Consider the following 24,237-nt stretch of genomic DNA (forward strand, 5'->3'; position numbering starts at 1 on the left):
CAGCATACCCTGCAGGGACCTTCCCTGTGGCTGTCAACTAGCACTTAAAAGTCACCACCCAACTCTGCCCACTGAATGCGTGACGTCCCTCTCTTTCCCCAAACTGCCATGAAGGATTACCTCAGGTGAGTTAGCGCCAACATGACTTCCCAGGAGAGGGGAGTTCAGCCAGCAGACTGAGTAGGCTATCGAGCAGGAGACGGTCTCCTGCAAAGAAACAAAAGGGCTTTGGCTCCTCAACCTCTTACTTATCTGTATGTGAGGCCACCTGCAAACGTGCTAAATAAAGCGAAATTGGATCCAAATTACGTCTTCCCCCTAAAGCTGCTGCAACCCTATCCAGGCACAATATGGTGAAAAAGGGGAAGATCTATCAGAGAGTGCTTGGATGGGAATGGCAGCAGGAGCTGATTTGCATTAATCCCCTTTTCTCCCAAGCAGTTGCAGCAATTCTATGTCCTTTTATGGACTGGGTGCAAATCCCTTCCATCTCTCTTAGACACAAGCCTAACTGCCCTAAGAGTCAGCCAAGCTGATGCACAGGTGGGTTATGAGGCCTGCTAAGTCTTGTGTGCCTCTTACTGACATTTAATCCTTCATCAGGATTTAGCTCTTTTCTTTTTAAAAATAATGATATAGCGAAACTCTTTGGTAACTTTCTAGTTATTAGTATTTCTAAATCAGGTACAATTTAATTAAAAAATGCTGATGTCAATATATCCAGAATGGAATAATGTTTTAAATTAAAACTTTATATCCCCTTAACAACCACAGACTGTCATTTCTACTATTATGCCAAGTATAAGCCCAAATTTAAATATATATTTTGACAGACAGCGTCCATGGCAAGTTAAGTTTTCCCACAAATGGTCTTTTACTGCAGGTCTTATTCTATTTTAATAAATATATTTAAATGGTTTCAAATGCTGTGGATCTAAACATACTTTCAGGTATAGTTTTTAATTTCAAAAACCAATTTTAGTTCCTGTCTCCTTAGATAGGAAACATTTCTACTTATATTTAACAGTATAAATTACCAAATAATGTTAGCAATGACAGTCATTTTAGAACATTAAATACATATACATCCGATTATATATTATTAGTGGTGGGCACACATCTAAAGTGTTTGTAAGTCAGAAAATCCAAAAGTTTGAATGCTTTCCTGAAGCTTTTTATGTGTTCTTGTGGTTCTCCACTAGAACCAGTGCTCAGTCTCTTCTAACAATCTCCCTTCCCCAAACAAACTCCTGCTACTCTTACCCACTGCACTGCAAGGAAAGACCCAAACAGCCTGCCCCTGCTACAGCTTGTGAGTTTTATTTTTGGGAGGTGACTGAAATACCCCATTTCCCCCCAGGGTACTCGTATTCTGGCACAAGCAGGAGGATTTCTCTGTGGCTTTTCTGCAATAGGCCTCAGTGGCCCCTCTTATAATGATAATCAGAAAAAAAACCTGGGAAACCCTAAAGTTATCCCATTCATACTAGCTGCAGATTACCACAGATACAAAAGACACTGTATCATATATAGGGAATAAAATAACTACTTCAGTTCCAATAAGAACACCTGCAAAACCTCCACCCATCCTGTGAATCAAATCCAAAACTTTCAAAAAGTTGGGAAAGGTTGATTAAGTTCCCCAACCTCCCCAAAAAATTTCTCCTGGAGCCGAGCAGTCACCATATGCTTTCTTTAACATTCTTCTTTCTTCTCACACCCTTGTCTCCTTGGAAATGGGCAGGCCTGGCAACATAATTTCCTCTTTTAGAATCAGAGGAAGTTCATCTTGAAGCAGCCAGGTAATCTGCTCCTTCTGTTCTCTGGCATCAGGAGCAAGTAACCTTGCTGCTGAGCCCTGCTGATCTGCCTCTTTAAAATGTAAATCGGTATGGATCCTCAAAATGCAATGTAGGATTGTGAAACCTCAGCGCATGCCATAAGAGCTCTTCCTCCATTCCCACAAGAACTACTAGTCCCTGTAACAAGTTTTATGACTTGTTATGAAACAAGAATTTAACTGCATTTGCCAACTGGATTCTTGGCTCTTAAAAAGATGGAGTTTTGACCTTTAAAGTATTTGGGCAAAGCGTTGGGTGTGCTTTTGATTCAATTAATTATTCCAGTTGACGCATTCAAAGAATTTGTCCCTCATTTTATGACTAACAAAATTTCAGTCTCAAGGGAGGTTAATACAGAATCTTTTTCAAACACTAAATTCATTAAAAAAAATTTTAAGGAAACAAATTTTACAGGAAATCAGATTTTTGCCACCGTTATTTCCATCTCCTATTTATATAATATACTACTTTTAAACCTGAAAGAATAAAAAAAAGTATCATTAAAATCCAAACAAATGTCTAGATACCGGAATGTTGCTAAGACTTAAAATAATTAAAATGGCTATTTAGAAGCACTGAACTTTCTGCATTACACCTGAAAACTTTCAAATTCAGAATGCAACTGATATACCCTCCACTTCTGGGTCAGTGAAACATTAAATCCATTTATCAAATACAGTAGGAAGCTACCTGCCATTTGTGAATTATTTGCAGATCCCAAGTGCTAATGGAAATGTCACTGTCATAGCCATTAATCCAAAAATGTCAAAGAATAAAGCTGGATGAGGGTGATGAGAAAGAACATAAATCACAGCCAGCACAGTGATGCCTGGAATGTGACTGTGACAGACCTTATGAATGAATCTCCAACAACAAAGCAATCTCTGGGCAGATTTTGGTGCCTATCCCTTATTCTGCACATTATAAGATGGTATTTTTTATAACATACTTATTCAGCAAACATTACATAAACTCTTATTTAGCTGTAGCTAAACACTTCAAAGGAAATATATTTGATCAAATATATTTGCAGAAAAATTGTTATACTTTACATTAAAAACATTGCAGAAAGAATCAAAATATTACCAACAGTTATATATATAAAAAAATGCTACAAGGCACCTGGGGTTGTCCATTATAGTTAAGCATGAAAACAGTTTCCATAAAATTATTACTTCCCCAGTCGCTCACTTCGTCCCCCTCTCACACAACTTTCAGAAACATTCACATTTTGTTCTGAAATTTTCCATGCTTAGTCTCTGCTATATGCTAAATTAATTTTTTGGGGAAACTTAGAACACCATCCTTTTGGCTCATTTTAAGTTATGGGAAAATTAAAAATCAGATTTCTCACTGTGAAAACATTCTAACCTCATGTTTTTGAGCAGGACGATAGCAAAAAGGCTAGAACGTGTAGAGACACAGTCCTCATGAAAAACAAAATCCTTCAGTTGGTTAGGAAAAAGTAAACAATAAAATTATATGTGACTGAGAAGTCGCTTAGAGCATTCTCACTAGAAAGCTGCTAAGATTATAGCAGTTTACTGGAACCCTGCCTTCTCTGCAGGGCCGGCTCTAGCCATTTCACCACCCCAAGCACGGCGGCACGCTGCGGGGGGCGGGAGGCGCTCTGCCGCTCACAGGGCTCCAGTGGACCTCCCGCAGGTGTGCCTGCAGAAGCTCCATCGAGCCGTGGGACCAGCGGACCCTACGCAGGCACGCCTGCGGGAGGTCCACCGGAGCTGCCTGCCGCCTTCCCAGCAACCGGCAGAGCACCCCCCGCAGGATGCCGCCCCAAGCACGCGCTTGGCGTGCTGGGGCCTGGAGCCGGCCCTGCTTCTCTGTGACATCATGGCACACTTTCCCTGTATGGCCTGAGAAGGGAAGGGCTGCTGCTGGGATAATATTCAGGAGGTGGACTATAAAAGTCTCTTTGAAACATATAAAGAAAGGCTAATAAATCCATGGACATGGAAGATTCTTTCAGTTGATTTAATTTCATTTCTAGAAATAGAGAAAATGTAAGTTAATTATCCTGAGTAAAAGTTGGGAAAGGAAAAGCATTCCCTCTCAACCTAACAGAGGGCAGAAAACCCACATTCAGGATTAGATTTTGGTCTCAAGCAATGAACAGGTCATTATGCTGTACAAGTATCTAAGAGAAAAAGTAACAGTACATCACTGCTTCAGCCAACCCCATGGCATCTGAGCAATGAGCAATACGGTAGTGGCTCTGGAGTTCCTACTAAATCTGTCTTTATATTCAGGCACAACTTTTTAGGAAGGAAGGGAGTGGGAAGTTAATGTGGTACACATGGTCAAGTATCACTTTTACACATACATGTTGAGTCTTATAGTGATAAATCACATAAATATCTGGCTGTAAACAGCATATCCTCAAAGATTCTGCCAGGAAATGAATAACTAACTATCTCAGGAAGGGATGGAGAGGAAGAATTTTTTCAAAGAATTAAATAAAACTCTAACATATTTATACATAGAAAACATATGTATTAATTGTATAGGAATTATAGGTAGAGCTGTTAGCAATGCCTGGGCTGTAGTTAAGGTTGCCTCACACTTTTCATTATTCATTATTGTGCCAGAGTCACAATCTGATCCCTGGTTCCCCCTTGCTTGGGAGAGGGGAGGAGAAGAGAAGCAAATGGGAGTAATTTGTGCCAGTTCTGTAGAAGGACCAGATTACCTCCTCTGCACCAGCTCAGCTGTGAAGGCTGGTGGAGTTTGGGAGCTGACAAAGGCTCTGCCCACCCTCTGTCCTTGCCCACCTATTCCCTGCCTGCCTTTGCAGGATGGGGATTTGAAACTGTCATACAGAGGATGGATGGGCCAAACCTGAGTGATGCTACAATCTTGTGTGCCAGGTCGCAAGGTGACCAGGCCAATCCTGAGTAGCACTGTAACCCAAGGTGCTAGACTGGAACACCCAGAGAGGGGAGCTGGGTCCAGTCGCATGGGACAGGAGCCGCAGCTGTGCGGTGAATGCAAGGCAGCCTCTCTCCGCATCTCTCCCTCAACTCCCCGGTCAAGGCCTTCCAGTCCCCAGGATCGGAACCCACCCTCCACACAGGGCCCCCCTGCCCTCCCATTCCCTCACACCTCCCATAATAAAATGAAATAAACTTCCCCCAAAAATCAAACAAATGATCATAATTTAAAAAAAACAACAACACAGGGCTCTAATAATGAACACAACAAAACACTTTCTAGTAAGGTCTTTCCTCTCAGGAATATGAAATGTATCACAGTACAGTTCTGTTTATTCTAATGTATTCTCCTGAATGGTTGGAACTTCCAGTCTACTATATGTAATGGTTCCCTGGGCAACCTTTTCAGCCATAGTAAATATCACTCTAGACATCTTAAAATAGCCTCCAACTTCTGAATCATAAAACAATATACATTACATTTTATTATCGACAGGGCTGGTAGCACCGCCTGTTATTAACATACATATTATAGACCTTGTTTTCAGTTTATAACTTTGCCAAACTTTTACTGTTTGGGCTAGAATTTTCCAAGTTGGAAAATACCTCAAGTTGATTTTTTTTTTTTTTTTTTTTTTTTAAGTTTTAACCAAAATGGTTCAGCCATTTTTGAGAACAAGGCTAGGGAAAATAGGTTTTGACATTTAAAAAAAATTTGGTGACCTTTCCTTTGCAAAGTTCTAGTACCCCCAGGCTTTGGGGTAGGTATTTAAAATTTGGCATGGGGCGGCGTGTGTGTCAAGATGTGCACTTTGATGTTCCTGTGAAAGTCTGCCCAAATTTAGCCAAGTAATAAGCCTTTGAAAAAAACTCAGTTTGCATGTTCTCTGCAAAGTCTTCTTAAGAGATTAGCACACAATATATCTAATGATTCCTTCTTCGGCTGCCTGACAGCTCGTAGTGTTGAGCAGATTGGCATGCAACATCCCTAGAGAGCAACTGAACATTGCTCTAACCCTGCAACTGCTGCCGTCAACTGCTCTGGGCTAGGGTACAGGCTGACACCAGAACTGAGCGCATGGAGACTGTTTCTCCTGTGCTTCCTCCCCCAGGAGATGAAGCTGCCTGACTTGAATGCAGAAGAGACAAGAGCCAGATGATGGGAGAGGAAAAAGACTAGATTGGAACATAGAGCCTGGTGACACTGGGACTGAGTGGGGGAGGAGAGAGAGAGTAAGAGAAAGAAGGAGTGGGGGACTGGGACACACTGAGGAAGGAGACAGAGGTGGGGAAGGTGGGGACACTGAAACTGATTGGGCAAGGAGACTGGGAGCCCATGAGAGAAACAGGATTGAGGGTAGTAAACTTGGATGGGGAGACTGGGATTGGAATGAGAAGGCTAAGGAATGGAGACTGGCACTGGGTAGGCAAGGAAAAATGAAGAGCCCTGGGTGCGAAGAGACCCAGGCCTGGGACAAAGACAGATTGTTGAAGATAGGGCAGAAAGGGTCAAGTTTGGGGAGAACAGGCAGAAAAGCATGTGCCCACTAGAGCACATTCTCCTCCAGAATTTGGAATGGAATCCTAGTTTCCTGAGCCTCACCATTCTTCATCTGTTAGCAAAAATCTATGAAACCCACTGTCAAAGTGTGTTTTTTATCCTCCTCTAGAGCTGGTCCACAGACACAGACAACCTACCATTGCTATCAGTTACTCCATTAGCACACAAGGCAGAGGGCTCAGCTGTGGAGCTGAAGGTTCTAAGCCTGCTGATTGACCCATGTGGATGTCCACATGATGCTACACATTTGAATTTGTTTTTTCAGTTTGCCTTTTTTTTTTTTTACAAACCTCAGAAATGACACACAAAAACTACATTAAAAGAACATTATTAAGGTTGCAAAATCAAGCACTCAAAACTTAGGACATTCCTGAATTAAGGTTGTCTGTGAAGCCTTAATTTGGTCCCCTTGTATGTATACATTAAGGTACAGTCTTTAACTACATGATTTCCACAGGCTCCCTGCCTCATTTAGCAAAGAGGATGGATCTAGTCTGTTGTCTGTATGACACCCACCTTACTGCAGAAATTGAAAGATGTGTAGTGAATGAGGCAGGGGGACTGTAGGAAGAGAAGGAATGGTCTCATGGTTAAGGCAGTTGAATGCTGACCTGGAGAACTGGATTCTATCCCTGCCTCTGACACAGAGTTCCTATGTGATGCTGGGTAAGTCACTTAAACCAGACTTTTCACAGGTGGTAATTGATTGAGTGTTTTTCATTTCCTAGTAGTTCAACTTGAGACCCTGTGGTCTGATTTTCAGAACTGCTGAGTGCTCACAGCTGCAAATGAAGTCAGTGTGAGACATGCTTAAATATATAAAGTGCCATCTAAAGCTAAGTATTCTGAAAGATCAGGCTCATGGAGTCTCAAGGACACCTAAGATGGCACCCAAGTTTGTGGGGACTTTTGACCTTACTCTTTCTATGCCTCAGCTCCCTATCTGTAAAATGGGAATAATATCCACTCATCACATAGGGATGTTGTTAAGATTAATTAATGTTTGTGAAGCACTCAGCTAAGTATAGTAATGAGCACCATAGAAAGCATGTGAGGTAATTATTATTCTGTATTTATAGCAAGATTTCAATAGTAAATAAGGTAAATATGGTCTGGGGTCACACATTGAACACTCAGACAAAATATTTAACAGCTGCTCATTAATTGAGCACCATCCATCTTGTGCATTGAATGAGGCAGGCCCTGTGGAAAAAATAGTATGTGATCATATAATTAAAGACTGTATCATAATGCAGATGCACAAGGGGATTGAATTAAGGTTGCACCGGCAATCTCTGTTCTGGCATTTCCTAAGTTTTCAGTGGATGACTATGAAACCTTAATGTACTTTTAACATAGTGTTTTGTGTGTAATTTTATGGTAGATTATAGCTTTATATTACATAATTATTATTATGCTACTAGAAGACGCAATAGAAGGACGATTCAATCTAAGCAATGCTTAGTTTCATTAAAAAGCTTTCCAGGAGCCTTGATATTCAGGGTCTTTATTCAAAACTATCTGTCAGCATTTTTGGGTCCTAAATATTTAATACCCTGTAAAGAACTAAGATGTCATAAGTTAATATTTTCATTTAAGTAATTTAACTTCATTTGGAAAATTATTCTCACAGTTATCTACATAACCAAAAATGGTAGCGTCCTTTAAAATATATGTGAAATAAAAGCATAAGCAAAAGACAAAAATTTTGTATGCTATAGAAGAGCATCACTACCTGGCTTAGATAAAGAAATTTTTTTTAGTGTCATGGCAGTTATAATGAAACATACAAATATTGTAACATTGAGAATTTTCTACTTACATTCACACTGTATGACATCTAAGTTAAATTGCTGAACAGCTCCCATGCTTATCTGTTTTAACTCACTGTCCAATAGCATCTGCATTAGGGATGTTGAAAGATGTTGGCAGGCTGACATGCAAGCTGTCTGGGCCACTTTTCCCTGTTAAAAAGGGTAACAAGTTGTAAGATAGCAAGCAAATTATATACCACCAGATAATGGCCTGTATTACTTTATTTTATATACACACACAAATTCTTAATACATACACTTAGACACTGAATGATTAATGAAAATTTATTTGATGCAATTTTATCAGTTTTGAATATAATTAAATCTTTAGGAGCATTAAACACAACCCAAATATGTATTAAGCACGAGTGGTAATTTTTCTGGACTCATAGACAAATCCAAATATTTTTCAAGAGTATAGACTGGAAGTGTGTCATGAAAAATATTTGTTGCTGAAATATGTTGTTAACCTTATGACGACATTTTTTTACACAATGAAAACTGGAATGGAAATTGACACATTGCGTATGTGTAACACCATAAAACAGACAAATACTTTTATAAAATCAAAACATTTGCTTTTACCTGGGTATTTTACCATAATAGCTCATTATTACAGAAATATTAAACTTGATTTCCAGCCCCAAAATCTGCTGCTTTTGAACTTTAAGCCTGTCTATACACTTTTAAAGTATTTGATAGGCTAAATAATGGTCCATGGAAATCAACTACTTACAAAATGAATAGTAGCACTCTGCTGTACAAAACAGAAATAATTTTCTAATCACAATCCAATTATTTACATTTTCATTTCAATTTTAACAGAATCTTTCAAAAGAAATTATTTCCTGTTGCAAGAGATTAATAAAACAAAGCATAATTTAGCTATGAACACGCTAAACTATTTAATCAAATGTTAATTTAAAACCAAATATGAAAGTTGCAAAGACGAAATTTCAAAACAATTATTCATTATGACTACCTCACAAGAGCTTTTACCTACAATGTTGCAATATTTTGAAAACAAAGAAATCTTTGTGTTAAATTGTAATGTTTATGCTTTACTGAACTTCTGGTTTAATGTACCTTTAAATAAACGTGTTTTAATGTAATGATCTCAGTTAATGATATAATTTATTTTGTAATATAGCTCAAGTATTAATATACCATATTTTTATAGAGGAGAAATGATTTAGTATACCTTGTGCAATACAAATAACTTTACCTTTTAAATTATTACCATAATTTTAATTACAGACCAAAAAATAATTAAGGCTATTTTCGAGAGGATAAAGAGACAGATTTTGCCCTTAGTTATGCAAGTAAAACTCATTCATTTCAATGAGAGCTGTATGTTTATGAATATCAGAGAGCAAAATCTGGCCCTAAATATTTTGCGTTGCTTTCATAATTTACTGTCATAATTTAATTTATCAAAAGAATATATACATCATACAATGTATCACTCTGGAATTTCTTTGAACTTTTCCTGCTTTTGTTCATGAATATTACATTACGCACTCTGTTCTGATGTCAAACTGGAACTCCCAACAACTTTCATTAATATAACTTTAGCATTAGGACACCTTGAACTGTAAGGAGCTTCGTATCTAAAATTAAAAGTCAATTTCTTAGTTGAAAGCCTTAAAAAAGTAAAGCAGGAGCAAAGAACATATTTGACCAAAACAGATGAACTGCCAACAAGGAATGTAAGAAACAATGCAAGAACAGCATGCTTAAAAGTCTCCCAAACCCAATGGTAATTACATTGGGAGACATGCAGCTCTATTCCCCAAGCAAAACAACATCAATATGAATGGGGGGAAAAAAGGGGAGGAGGATAACCAATGGGCCACAATTCATTTAATTACAGTGTAGTAGGTTTGAGATACTTAATGGAAATGTCATTTTGATTTAATGGAACAACTAGTGCATTTCAGTTTAATGTACTGCTCCATCAAATCAGCTCCATGTCCTATTTATGCTGCCACTATAATGTAATAACAGTATAAGCAGATTAATAGGTTGTCAAGAAAAAATTTAACATTAAATTTACTTTATATGCAAACGTAGCGCGTATTCTTATAAACAAAAGATTCCATTTTACCTTTCTGACCAAGCTTCTGAACTTAATTGTTGTAAACTGGCATGTATCAATAGCACTGGAGCACAAGATAACGGTGACAATACAGAAATACATGATATGAAATAATTATGTTGGACTTTTTAAAATAAGTATCAATATATGTGCATTTAATGCTTATTTTAAATGACAAAATGTGAACATCCTAACATTTAAATTACTCCCAACTATGCACTTGAACTACAGGCTTATTGTTCTCATGTTACAGTCAAGGAGTGATAAGGGGGGAGTTTACTATACAAAATTTACAAATATTCAGTGAGATCACTAGGTTTTTGTAAATCCAGGTTAAAAAAAAGTAAGGCTAAATCTATTAAACTTATCTGTAAGCCACAAGAATCTGAGTTATTACTCTACTAAACTAATTTAAACTCCCTTATAGATTTACTTTGCAATCTTCAGTATTTCCAAATTCAAAATGCACAGGGATAAAACACTTATTCATAAGAGGATAAAATAAAAATTCAAGTAATTTTTTTTGGAAATGTGAAACATTATTTCAAATTCATATCTGATAAATGAAGTCTGACTATATTTATACTCCAACTTATATCACGTAACAATTTGTCATCCCTATTTTCAATATTTTTCAAAATGGATGTTTTTAAAAGTAAACTTACGGGTCCATGAATATTATCATAATGTACTACTACTTCAGAATAAAACGAGTTCAGTTAATTTCAAAGCATTCTTAATATTTAGCATTTGTAAGTTTTGGGTTTTTTGAAGTTACTCTGTCAAGCAAGTAAATTAAATAAACATATCTGATGTCATGCATAAATTCAACAGTTTTATTGCATTCTACTGTTGCAGACCTCTATGAAGAAACTACTGCCATCTCATCTTCACACGAGTTACAATTGCCACTATCTACTAAGCATATTCTTTTACTCCACCAATGCAAATTTCGGGAAACAAGGACCCTATTCTATAAACAAAAACACCTGCTAAATTTTTTAAAAGGCAACTACTTTTACCAACCCTTTACATTTTGCTGAAATACAAGTTTGTAAAAAGAGAAAACCCTTAGACAAACTTCTTATATTTCAAAGGAGCTTGTAAAAAAGAATCTGCTGACATATTAAATCCTTTCTGTAGTACCCAAAAGCTTTTCTCTTAAGGACAATTGTAGTAAAGAGACATTTGGCTCCTAGGAAATTCCCAAAGGGTCAGCCATATGCATCCTTCCATGGCACCTTCACGGTACTGCTTTCTACATCCATGCTAGCTGTCTCAAAAGCAGCTTTCATCATTCACTAGGGTGTCAGTCAATATGATTTATGGACTGCATTCAACAAAGTCAAAGCATATAGAATGAGAAATATGACTACAATCTGCTAATTTGTTTTGTATTGAGCCACTTAAGAGTCAAAGACCTGATGTCAGGCTAAGACCGGCAACACAATTAACCAGCCGGTGACAGATTCATCCATCCTCCCTGCCAGGCAATGCCAATCAAAGACAGCATGAGCTGACATTTGGAGAAGTCAGTAAGAAAACCCATTCTCTAAGTAGCCTATGTGGGCTTCTGATTGACAGCTTTTGACTATAGCTTGTGGAACACCACCACCCTTTACCCAATAGTTCCTCACTGCAAGCTGTGAAATAAGGCTTTCACTGCCAATCACAAGAACAATAAAACAACACAAACTACTATCCCCAATGAAAAAGAAAATAAGAAAACTTATCTATTAAATTTAAAAACTTAAGCTTCAAAATTTACTATATTAAAAGATAAAGTAATTTTTAAACTTACTGAAACTGCAAGAAAACTAAAATACATATGTTTCAATAGTCACATTAATTATTAGTTTTAACAATTGCAGTAACAAATCCAACTTTTGATACATAGGTGAAAATTTTATTTCTTAAAACAGTAGGAGAATTTTAAAAATACATCATTTCACTACTATTTATGTAATTCCTCCTTCCCAAGGGGTTGATCAAAATAAACATAAGGTTCACATAGAGAAATAATTTGTAATTCCTTTTTCAGTAGTCTCAGTTTCCTCTAAAGCAGCAAAGGGTCTTCAACTTTGTACTAACAAAATACATGCATCACTGTTGAAAGAACTCCTCAACTATCTGATAGCCCATTTATTAGATAAAAAAATCCCATTTATCCTTGTGAAACAAGTATTATCCACTATTGTTTTCAAATTAATTTATCTCAGAACTTAAGCTGTAATATATCCTGAACTTTCCAAATAAGGACCCAAGACTGCATCTTTTATTCACAGAAGCCATCCCATTGACTTAATGAGACTACATATATATGGATTTTTAGGATGAGGACCTATGTTTTTATAGGTATAGTGCCATTATAAATCACAGAAGCGAAGCTTATATAGGATATTTATGTGAGAAGAACCTGAAGATTAAAATAAACTCATACGGCCAAATCCTAGTAGTTTCTGCAAAGCAGAGGCAGCAGGAGCTTCAAGACACACAAGGGCTGCACAGCTCCAAAAGACAATGCACTTCCATACCACTGGTTAAGACATCTGAGCCTGATCCATTACAAATCACATAGGATTACTCCAACTCCAGCAGCAAGGTGTCAGTGGTGGTGTTGGGAGACATGCTGGCTCCTTTAGCAGAACAGGAAGCTCATTACATGAACTCTAACTGCTCTACACCTCTCATATGTGCAGCTGAAGATGTCCTTATCACACCACTTCTGTGACTCTGGATCAGTCAGCCCAGGGCACAGCTGGTTTGTGTGACCTGTTGAGGCTCATACTCCCTTACTGCCACATATCATGATTTAGTAAATTTATAGCACCTAAATGTATGCTAGATGATTCACTGAAGAAAGAGAGTCTTTCCATTCCAAAGAGTTCAACATCTACATGTGGCCATTGGTTTTTATGTTAATTGGAGCTGACTGAATATTGTTTGCTTTTTTTGCCATTAAAAGTGAGGGTAGGTGTTAGAATGTAAATTAAAGAGGAAGCAAGAGTCAAGCACTGTGGACTACACACTTCTTTTCTGCACCATGCAATGTCAGTTACAAGTCTGTCTGTGGTTTTCTGTGCAGGAAAAGGAACTAGGATTCTTCGTATGTAGGACAACTTTCTTCCGAACAAACTAATCTTCTATGGAACCAGCATCCACCTTCATCCAGGATAATTATACTTCCTCATTCTTGTGCTTTATCTGGTCTTCTCTATTTAGATTGCAAGCTTTTCTGGGCAGGGGCTCTCTTATTATGTGTGCATCCACTGCCTAGCACAAGGCCTGTTAGTTGGGTTTTCTAGGCACTAATTTAATACAAATAAACCTTAACGGTGGGGGAGTGAAGTGAGGCGGACACTTTAGCTTAGAGGAGACTCCCTTGCTATATCACCTTTGTTGGTGAAGACAGTTAATGCTTCCCTAGGGGTGGAAGCCAACACGTTGGCTATCCTGAAAGAAGCTGTTCTGAGGCCTCTGCTAAATAAACCATTACCAATCCATTAACAGGATTAAATTAAATTCGTGTGTGTTATGAGATGGTTAAGAAGTTAAGTGAGGGGACTAAGGCAATGGTGCATTCAACATGCTGATGATGCCCTGTACAGTGAACCACTATCTATATGAACTGCGGGTTGGATAAGGCTCAACCTGGACAAGACAGAAATAACGTGAGTGCTGTGGGGGAAGCATTATCAATTAATATAAGCACCCCTGATTAAGGGCAGGTATTTGTCCTTTTAAGATTCTGGGCTAACCTTGGATATTGAGGTAGCAGCTTTGGTCAAAAGTGCATTTTTCCAAATATGACTTTCAAGAAGTGCCCTTTGAAAGCAGATCTTGCTACAGTTATGCATGCCTTTATCAATGGCAGATTAAATTACTATAATGCACTGCACATGGGGCTATATACTGAGCTCATTTGAAAACTGAAGGTAGTGCAGAACATGGCTGCTTGTTTATTTAAGATTATGTTTCACAGAGGAAACACATTATTGCCAGTGTTCCAGAATCCACACTACCCGCCAATATATTTTTGGGTGGCGTTCAAGGTGGTGGCTTTGAGTAGAGTTACTCAAACTTCAGTTGTCTCAGTAAAGAAGAGAGAATGCTGCTCGTAGGGCATTTTTCCTGAGGGATCTTGGCTTTGGAAATTGGTTCTAACCCTCCTTGGTCTACTAGAGTCTATTTTCCAAACATTCTTCAGAGCCCACTTTTTTTTTTTTCAGTCATTGGAGGGCAGGGAGGCAGGTTGATGGAACATGATGGATTGTTTGATGGGTTACTGTTATTAAAGGGGCTTGGTGAGCATCAGCAGTCCATTATGTTTTAGTTTTAAATGCATAAAATACAGTACCCATAGCAAACTTTGGATGGATGCTAAAAATTGGAACTAATAAAATGAAAATAATCCTAAATAGATGTGAGTTTAAAAGGTAAGGGAGAGTGGCGGAAAATAATATAATTTCATAAATCTACAACAAAAATTCCTTTCCATTTGTTAAAAGAAGCAACAATTTAAGGAGCACTTATTCAGGTTTATGCACTCCCCTGCCCTCCAAATTACTTTGAAAGTTTAGTTCCTTCCCTCACCCCAAATTTGGAGAACAGGACTCCTCCAACTTGCTTTTGACAGCCAGTCCTAGGAGTGATGTGTTATTAAAAATAATCCAACTGTTTGGCTACTCCAGATACAAAGCTGTGAATTATAATATACACATACACATTATGATGGAGTTTTTAATATTTCACCACTGAAAGGACTGTTGTTGAAAGAGACACGGAGGAATCTTGGCCTTCAAAAACTACAGGGAAAAAACATTTAAAGGGAATGATTTTGAGCCCACAAAACTCTGACGTATTCCTTTAAACTTAAAAAGCACATCATTTTTGAAATTCTAGTAGTGCAGTTTCTAAACATCTCTACGTTTACATTCAATAAAAAAAACATACCCTATGTTAGCTGCACTCTGGAAATTCTTTGGCTACTTCGTAGCAAAGCTTTTGGCAGATTCAGCAAAAACAAAATAACCAACATCTCAATCTACTTCTAATATATTTCTCCACAAAAATAAAGACATAAAATATGTACTAACTTTAAAAAATAAATGTTTCTAACATTTACTTCAATATCATACATAATAAATGCCTTACAAAATCTTTCATTTTTTAAAATATGAGAATAATGCAATCACATAAAACCAAATTGGGTATGATAAATCAAAATTCTACATGCATGTGAAATTACAAAAAAAAAAAAAGGCAATTCTGCCACTCCATGTTCTGAAACAATTGCTAACAAACCCAAAATTAATTTCTCAATTTTCATTATTCATTATCATGGAAATAATCTGTGGTTGATCAAAGTAAGCTGCTTTTTAAAAAAAAACTTGATGACCTGAAAATAATCAGGGCATGGATGAATCCCTAAATGCAATCCATCATCTTTTTACACAAAAACATTTGAGTGCAGACATTGCTTTAACTCCAGCCAGCATGTGCACCAAAAGGGATATAGAACTTTCACCAAATCTTTATTCTGTGCCACCGTTTCTCCATTTTAACCTTATTCTGTATGCACATCCCACAGCTGCATTTTGACACCTGACCTCACTTCCAAAAGGTCTTAAAGTCTCCTCTGAATTATCTCATTTGTGATACAATGCACACCCTATCATGTTTCTGCAAGGCTTTTAGGGTTCCTTCTGTCCCAAAATACGAAAGACCAATGTTAGTAATTAACACGTCTCTGGCATGCAACCACACAACGAGGTACCCAGTGAGTCATCAAACAAATGGAAGGGTTTTGTGGGTGGAGGGATTTATTAAGTGATTAAATATTGTAGCAATAAGCCTGCAGGCAATTCATAGTTTCTCAGTTTACATGCTTTTTCTTCATCTTGCATCTACTTACCGACATAGCTGCATGGTCATTGTTGTTGTTCTGAGAAGGAAACCAGTAAGGCAATCAAAACAAAAAAATTAAAATGTACTGTCAACATCAAAAGAAATGTTGGCATCAGTAAAAGGGAAGAAAATTCTTCAGAAAACTTTTATTTTATGAGTCTTGATAATTATTCAATACTAAAATTATTTTGCTATAGTCTGCATGAATGAAAAATACCCAGATCTAGGAAGGCTTAATTTGCTATATAAAGTTTTGATATTCTTAACACTTACGGAAGACAAAAATATTTTGCTATAATCAAACTGATAAATTTTCTAAAATTCAAAGAAAGTCAAAATTCCTTGGAAAATGTAAGAAAAAAGGTATAAACAAATTAAGAATTATTATTTTGCAAAGATACAAAAAAAAGTGATTAAATTGAAATAAGGGTACTTAACATAAAGATTGTCTTTTTCAGTAGGAATGAGCTGTATGTCAAAATAAAAAACCCAAAGTAACACATTCCACAAGTAACATTTTCTGAGTTGATCTTCTAGCAAGTTTTAACTGTAATAAGTATTGATACATTTATTAAAATATTTAAAATAAAAATTAAATGGTTCCTTAAAAATATTTTCATCATGTATATTTAACATCCAAACTACAAAGCACATGACTATTAGTAATTTATTAATCTATTTCATTCAAGCAATACTTAGGAATGCTTTAGCACAATGCAAGGCTAAATAAAGTCTCTGTTCCGTAAGTAATTTATTTTTTCACAAATTTTACTATTAATGGTAATTGGATGAACTAACACATGTGAAAAGAAAATATTTTCTTTTTTCAAGCCTTTCATGCTAACATTGTTGCTAATGTACAGTACACCTACACTCCTGGAGTATATGAGAACTTTAAAGAGAAACAATGCTAGAGAGACATCCCAGTGATGTCACAGTTCCTATGCGAGCAAAACCTGAGCAGTTTGGGTTGTCACCTTTACCATGCTATACCTAGATGCAGTAACTTAGTTCACAGTGAGCCTGTTTTGGGTTCTTTAGATTCAAACATAAAATAGTATAATTGTATAAAACAATTTTTAAAAAAAACAATATAAAATGTAAAGTTATGTCCCCATCAATGCAAACACATCTATGTATATGTCCATATGCAAGCATGGCGTGCACACACACACAAAAATGTGACTGTCTCCATACATTTAGAGGTAGTTATATATATTCCAAAAATGAAGTAGGTTCTAATGTCAGATGCACAGGAGTCATAATGTGTAACCTTCTGCTGTGCATATGCATATGAAAGCATATGCACAAGCAGACTGGAGTCTAACCATTCTCCAACAGGCAGCACACCATGTCTGAATCAGACTATGGAGAGCTCATGGGAGCAAGGTGGCCATGTCTCCAGACTAGTAAACACCTGAATTATATTCTGCCTTTCTGCTATGTGGATACACAATGGTTGGAGGGAGAAGAGGCTCCCTATACCTTCTTCCTTCCTCACTATACCCACAACCAAATGAGCAGGACTTGGTTCTATAGTTTCTGGATATAAAAAGTATAGAACTATTAATATATGTTTGAATGGTATTTCTACCACCAATGCAATAAGGCACCAACATTTCTTGAAGTAAAATTGTGAAGCTTTTATTTTGTTAATGAAAAGTCCTCCTAAAAACTATCCCATCCAAAACCCTATATGTGGTACATTGCAATCTAGCTTTGCTTAAGCCATCAAAATCTCTAAGGTTAGGCTTTTTATGTTTTATTAACTTGTTTAATTATGAAAACGAGACAGTTTTGTGGGCTTGTCTATTGAAAATACCTTTATTATAAACATCCTTTTTAGGACAAATATTTCCTACTATTACAAATCAAACTCTGAAACTAATGGTAAGGAAAAGAATTAAATCATAAACTAATTTTCATATCATTTCTACAACTCTCACACTAACATTTATATGCAGAGGTCTGTAGAACAGGTTTCCACATTTTGTTGACTTGTTCACAAATCAATCAACCAGGTCAAGCAAATGTGTCCTAGGTTATTCTATTAGAGATGCCCAGAATAAGACAAAAACATACCATCCTACATTTTACAGGAACTGTAATACTGGATCAAACTGGTAGTCCATCTAGTTCAGTATCCTGTCTGTTACAGTAGCCAATACCAAATGCAAGAAACTCAAAGTAGGGAATTATAGAATAACCAGTCCACCAGGGGAAGTTTCTTCCTCACCTTCTCAGCTAGAGGTTAGGTTATGCTCTAAAATATGAATGTATGTCCCTTCCATTCTTTTTATTCAATTGTTAACTGATATAGCTGCTTCCTTCCATTCTTTCCCATTAAGTGCTACAATGTTGGCACAGATAGGCAAGTTCTTGCAAGGAAATGGCACTTACGTTAGCCCACTAAACCCAGGATTACTTAACACGTAAAGCAGTGTCACCAAACTGAAACGTAGCACCCCACCATGAGTGCAAATGGCCATAAGCCATATAAGTATATCAGTTATGACTAATGAAGCATAGCCCCTAAAAGAGGATTAGAAATGTTCCACATCCCTCATATTTCACACAGCTATTGACCTTATGTGCAGAAAAAGGAATACTTTAAGAGTGGGGAAGAAACTAAGACAGAGAAAAATCAAAGCCACTTTAATATTAGATTTGGAATACCAGATCTGTCCCATTGTGTACCAACTCTAATATCTTGTCTCCTCTACAAATGGCCAAATATATGATGCTTCAGAAGAAAGCAAAAAAAATCTCTAATTCCTTTACCTACTGTAATTATGCTATAGTATTCATAGGTGAAATTCTTTTCTTGATTTAACTTCCAACAGAGATGTGGAAATTCCAGACTAATAGAAATATGTTATATTTATTAATAAGATTGTACACCTGTCCAGAGGCACTGAATGTGGGTGAAGCAATCACACATCAAGCAATGCAACAAAGAACATGCTGAAGCACAATGTAATGAATCCATAAAGGCTAGATGTTTTGGGCCAAATTCTGCTGTGGCACTGATACAAACTGGCAGGGGCAGCTCTAGCTTTCTTCCGCCCCAAGCACGGCAGTCAGACAGCCTTCGGTGGCTTGCCTGCAAGAGGTCCCTGGTCCCGTGGATTCGGCAGCACACCTGCGGGAGGTCGGCCGGTCTTGCGGCTTCGGTGTACCTACTGCTGAATTACCGCCAAATCCGTGGGACCGGCGGACCTCCCGCAGGCTCACCGCCAAATCCACGAGACCAGAGACCTCCCGCAGGCAAGCCGCCAAAAGCTGCCTGACTGCCGCCCTCGCAGGGACCAGCAGGGTGCCCCCCACGACTTGCCACCCCAGGCACGCGCTTGGAGCATTGGTGCCTGGAGCCGCCACTGTAAACTGGAAGTAATTCCATTGATTTCATTGGAGTTACTCCAGATCTACAATGGCATAAACTAAGAGCAGAATCCACCCTAGTAGTTGTGCATGTGTCTTGAAAAGTGACCACTAAGACAATGAAATATAATAATTGATACATAAATCAGATGGACAATACTCCCTTTACTTGGAGCTAAGGAAAATAAGGAATTTATCTGACTCATGAATGAAGATTAGTTTCAGTGGGAACTCAGACAGGTAGAAGCCTATGGAGTTTTTATGGACAAAAAAATACTTTAGTTTAACATACTTTGGGTTTAAATTTTTAGATGCTGTTCAAAATCACACACACAATGTGCATAGGTTGAATCAGATTTGCATTCTGTGGATCAGTGGACTTCTCCACCGAATTTGCAGGCACAATTAAAATGAACATTTGAAAATCTGGCCTGAAGTGATTTAAGTTTTATGAGATCTAAAAAACAGTATGAATATTTACTACTAGTAGTTGAGTAAAAAAAAAAAAAGCTTTGAGGTGCTGCATTTTATTTTCTTCTAAAGTAAAATCTTTTACAAATATTTTATAATTCCATTTATCATATATATAATTCTACACTGAATAATGCATCTGTTAGCATGTAAGCAATCTGAAATCATGTCTATCCCCCGAAAATATTTACTTAAAAGCTATTTTCTTCCAAAAATCAGAAAGTTAAAATTTACAGAAAATAGGACTCCAATAATCTGAAAACAAGGCCTATTTTGTATACTTACAGGCAAGTGAGTAAAAACCTGAAATGTGCTTCTTAAGAAATTAATAAGATCCATTAAATATCCACTGGCTCTTCCAGCAGGCTCAGACATTGTCCAATCGTAGTCAGCAAGCTGAATAAATTCATCAATTTTTTGGTTCAGTTTGGTGTATATTTCTCCTTCTGCTGCATGTCTTGCATCCTGAAAAAAATACCAACACTGCATAATCACCACTCAAAACTTTACTAAAATTGATATAACTCCACTGATAGAAGTGTCATTTAATAGAGCATATGACTTTTTGGGAATTAAATAAAACATTGCCTAGTTTTTAAATCCAAGCTGTAACTTGTAGCTTGAAAGCACAATGTTGCCAGTGGCATCTTAATTAAATCCTTGGTTTTGTATTTTTTTTTTTAAGAATATCAACATAGTGCCATCCTGAATATGGTTTTTCAGATACTATTAATCTCACTGTAGAGCAACATTAGTATTTTTCAGACTCATCCTGGAGACTTGGAGACAGAATAAAAGATCAGTCAGTCTGCTCTTCTTTCCAGTGAAAATCTTTAACTCAGTTTTGGAAAACTATAACGAAAATTTACCGGACCAGGAACAAATTTATTTGCCCACCTTTATTTGCCCACAAAGAAAGCTGATCATGAAAAAAACTAATTATCATATTTGTTATGGTTGAACAGCCAGGATTCACAAGTTTTTACATTAACAATATACATCCTAAATAATAAAAATGCACATTTTATGAATATGCATTTCCTCTTCATAAATGACAGTATAACACACCAGGTTTCAGAACACACCACTCATTATCAATCTGTCCTCAGCAATATCAATTTTTTGGGAGATAACAGCCATTTCTTACTTCACAGGGGCACTGTAATGATGGATATATTAAAGATTATGAGGTGCTCAGATACTATGCTAATAGGAGTCAGTTAAATATATAAGATAAGTCCCAGGACAGGTCATGATCCACATAGCATCTGAACTTCTCATACATCTCAGGTGTATGGGTGGGGTTCTTTGAGATATATTGTCCACACAGATTCTACTCTTGGTGCACATCCACCCCAAGGAGGCAAGATTGGATTCTTTTCAAATAGCAGTGTCCAAAAGGGCCATGCTCGTACCTCTCACCCCACAAAGCCAAGGGCATAGAGTGGAGAGGCCTCAAGTGCCTCAGTTCCTTTGCCAATTAAAATCTCATAAGAGCAGTCTCTGATTAGCAGAGATGGAAGGCAGGTTGCGGAATCTGCATGCACATCTCAAAAAAACATATGTACTTACTGCACGGTACATAACCATTCTTTGTTCTTCGAGTTATTGTTCACACAGATTCCACTCTTTGTGACTAACAAGCAGTTGCCTATTTGCTTGGAGGATGTGTAAGAGGATGAGAGTTGTCCCTTCACCAGTTCAAACACAACAAATGGCCCTGGTAACCCTCAAGGAGTCTTCTCACCACTTTCTGCAAAACTCATATTGTGCCACCACGGGGATTATGGGCTATGCTCAGGAAAGGAAATCTTGCTATGTTCTTCTGAGGAAGAGAAAAGTAATACACGTCTTCCAATGGTGGGGCAGTTCTGTCAGGCATGCCCTGCCTGGTCTTGCGATCAGCACTGAAGGATAGTTTGGCAATAACATCCTGTAGCCTCTCAATGACAAGTGATTCTAGTACCGATCCATCAGAAAGGTCTCTCTACACCAAAATGGAAATCCCATGGATGACCACAGGCAGGGTCTCAGGTGGTACCACAGTAACAGGCCTTCATGCCAAAGTGGATGAGGCAAAGATTGGTGCCTTGTTGTTGATACCAGAGACAGCATGGTCCTTGGTATGGGAACAGACAGTCAGTGCCATCTTGGATTTCAGCGTGGGCAGATTGGTTGGGATTTCACCTTCAAACTTTTAGAGGAGTGAGCCTTAGGGGAGGCTGTTTGCCTCCTTTTTGGAGAGAGATATTTGTGTCTGTTCTCATCCCTGGTACAATGTGCCTTCTGGCAGACTACATCAGTTTGGTGTCCCAGTTTCCATGTTAACTCCATCCACAGAGCCACACAATAATTTTGCATAATTTTGCCACCCAACCTCACACGTGCCCTTTTCCTCCCAGCTCAGCTAGATTCCTCCTGCAACTTTAGAGGTACCATTTCCCTTACCAGGTCTGGCGGGAGGGAAAGCTCCCTGGGGAATTTTATCCCCTCTCTTGGGGGCCTAGGGGAGAGTAGCTCACAGGTTCTTCATGCCTGCCCACTCTCTTATACCTAGGGGGGAAAGGCAGCTCCAAGGGATTTGTGTTCTCCTACCTCCCAGACCTGGGATTATAATCTTAGAGAGAAGGAGAGGGGAGATGGAAGAGGGAGGATACAGGGGAACTGATATATTGTTCACAGTAGGGGAGGCATAGAGAGCTGCTTTGGGCTACTAGGCTTTTTCTGCTTTCCCCTCTTCTTTCTCTTCTTGTAGAATGGTGCCTGCTGCTGCTTCTTTCTTCTCCTGAGAAGATGGGAAGAGAATTCTGTCTATCTACTGCTGTAGCTGTGATTGGCTGCTCTTTCCCAAAAGGTGAGGAAGTGGGGAAGACAGCCCGAGTGTTTTTCTTCCTGAGTAATCTGAAAACTGAGTTAAAGTTGGACATTCTCACATCATTGTGAGACTAGCGCCAGCAGGAGCCAAAAATGTGTTACTCTGAAATTAGGCAACATTGGAATTATATTTACTTGCCTCTAAATTATAAATACATATATTTGGGCAAGTAGAATTTAGTACAGCTGCTCTAACTTGCTACTGCAGGGACAGACAATAAAATAGCTGAGCTGCTAAAAACTGGCAGGACAATGAAATCAAAGCACTTGAAAACCATAAAGAAGGTATGAGAGTAACAGGAGGTACCAGATGACTGTGTATAAATAATCATTGTACCAGTCATGAAGAAAGGAGATCCTATGGATACAATAATTATAGAGGTATAAGCTTATGGTTGGGATCCAAAAAAATCATGATGAAAGTAACTGTCAACAGATTAAGGACAATTTTACAGGAAGAAGTAAGTGAGAAACAGTGCAGTTTCAGACCTGGCCTTAGTTGATGAAAAAAAAGCAAAAATGGAAATTAAAGATGTTTGCTGTTTTCATTGACTTTACAAAGGCATTTGATTCAGTTTGAAGGGAAGCATTATGGAAAATAGCAAAATCATATGGAGTTTCAGATAAAAGAATTGCAGTTATAAAACCTAGGTACAAAGATTCCTGCAATGCAGTAAGAATTGGTGGGAACTAAAGCAACTGGTTCAAGCCAAAGTATGCTGTAAGACAAGAGGCCACAGAATCAGTCATGTTTCATTATGTTATTAAACTGGACATTAAGAGCATTAGACAAGTTGGAGGGTGTGACACTGGATAATCTAGAGCAGCAGCGGGCAACCCCTGGCCTGCACGTGACCTGTCAAGGTAATCCACTGGCAGGCCACGAGACAGTTTGTTTACATTGACCGTCCGCAGGCAGGGCTGCCTGCAGCTTCCACTGGGAGCTGCGGGAAGCAGTGGCTAGCATGTCCCTGTGGCCCGCACCGCGTCCTGCAGCTCCCATTGGCCAGGAACAGTGCACTGCGGCCACTGGGAGCTGCGGGCGGCCATGCCTGCGGACAGTCAATGTAAACAAACTGTCTCGCGGCCCCCTAGTGGATTACCCTGACAGGTCACATGCCTACCACTGATCTAGAGTTAAGCTCCTTAACTTGTGTAGATGACGTTGCACAACTGGCAGACATGTTTGCATTGATGATGATTGTTACGGAGTTCCCGGGTGATGTTCTGGAACTGCTCCCTACAAAGCCAGTCAGGACTCTGGTGAAGTCTCCTCTCTGTGAGCAGACTGTCTTCAGGGAAAGAAACTCACATGGCTTCCACCTTCCTGCATCTGACCTTT

At 38.2% G+C, this 24,237-nt stretch overlaps 1 protein-coding gene across 6 annotated transcripts in view; it reads right to left on the bottom strand.

Annotated features, from left to right (window-relative positions):
- Positions 1 to 24,237, bottom strand: part of EXOC6 (exocyst complex component 6) — a 197,055-nt gene that overhangs the window by 45,675 nt on the left and 127,143 nt on the right. For 4 of the 6 annotated variants that reach the window (XR_012657072.1, XM_032793134.2, XM_032793132.2 and 1 more), the window contains exons 18-20: positions 20,307 to 20,486; positions 16,177 to 16,206; positions 8,173 to 8,314 (exon numbers count right to left, since the gene is read on the bottom strand). Coding sequence is in view for 5 of the 6 variants with exons in the window: in XM_032793134.2 (XP_032649025.1) it covers positions 8,173 to 8,314; positions 16,177 to 16,206; positions 20,307 to 20,486 (352 nt within the window). In the remaining variant the exon portion in view is untranslated. The remainder of the gene's footprint in view (positions 1 to 8,172; positions 8,315 to 16,176; positions 16,207 to 20,306; positions 20,487 to 24,237) is intronic. The other 2 variants (XM_032793139.2, XM_075072699.1) reach the window with 1 other exon arrangement.

This window comes from Chelonoidis abingdonii, chromosome 15, assembly GCF_003597395.2.
Source record: "Chelonoidis abingdonii isolate Lonesome George chromosome 15, CheloAbing_2.0, whole genome shotgun sequence".
NCBI classification, from domain to species: Eukaryota; Metazoa; Chordata; order Testudines; family Testudinidae; genus Chelonoidis; species Chelonoidis abingdonii.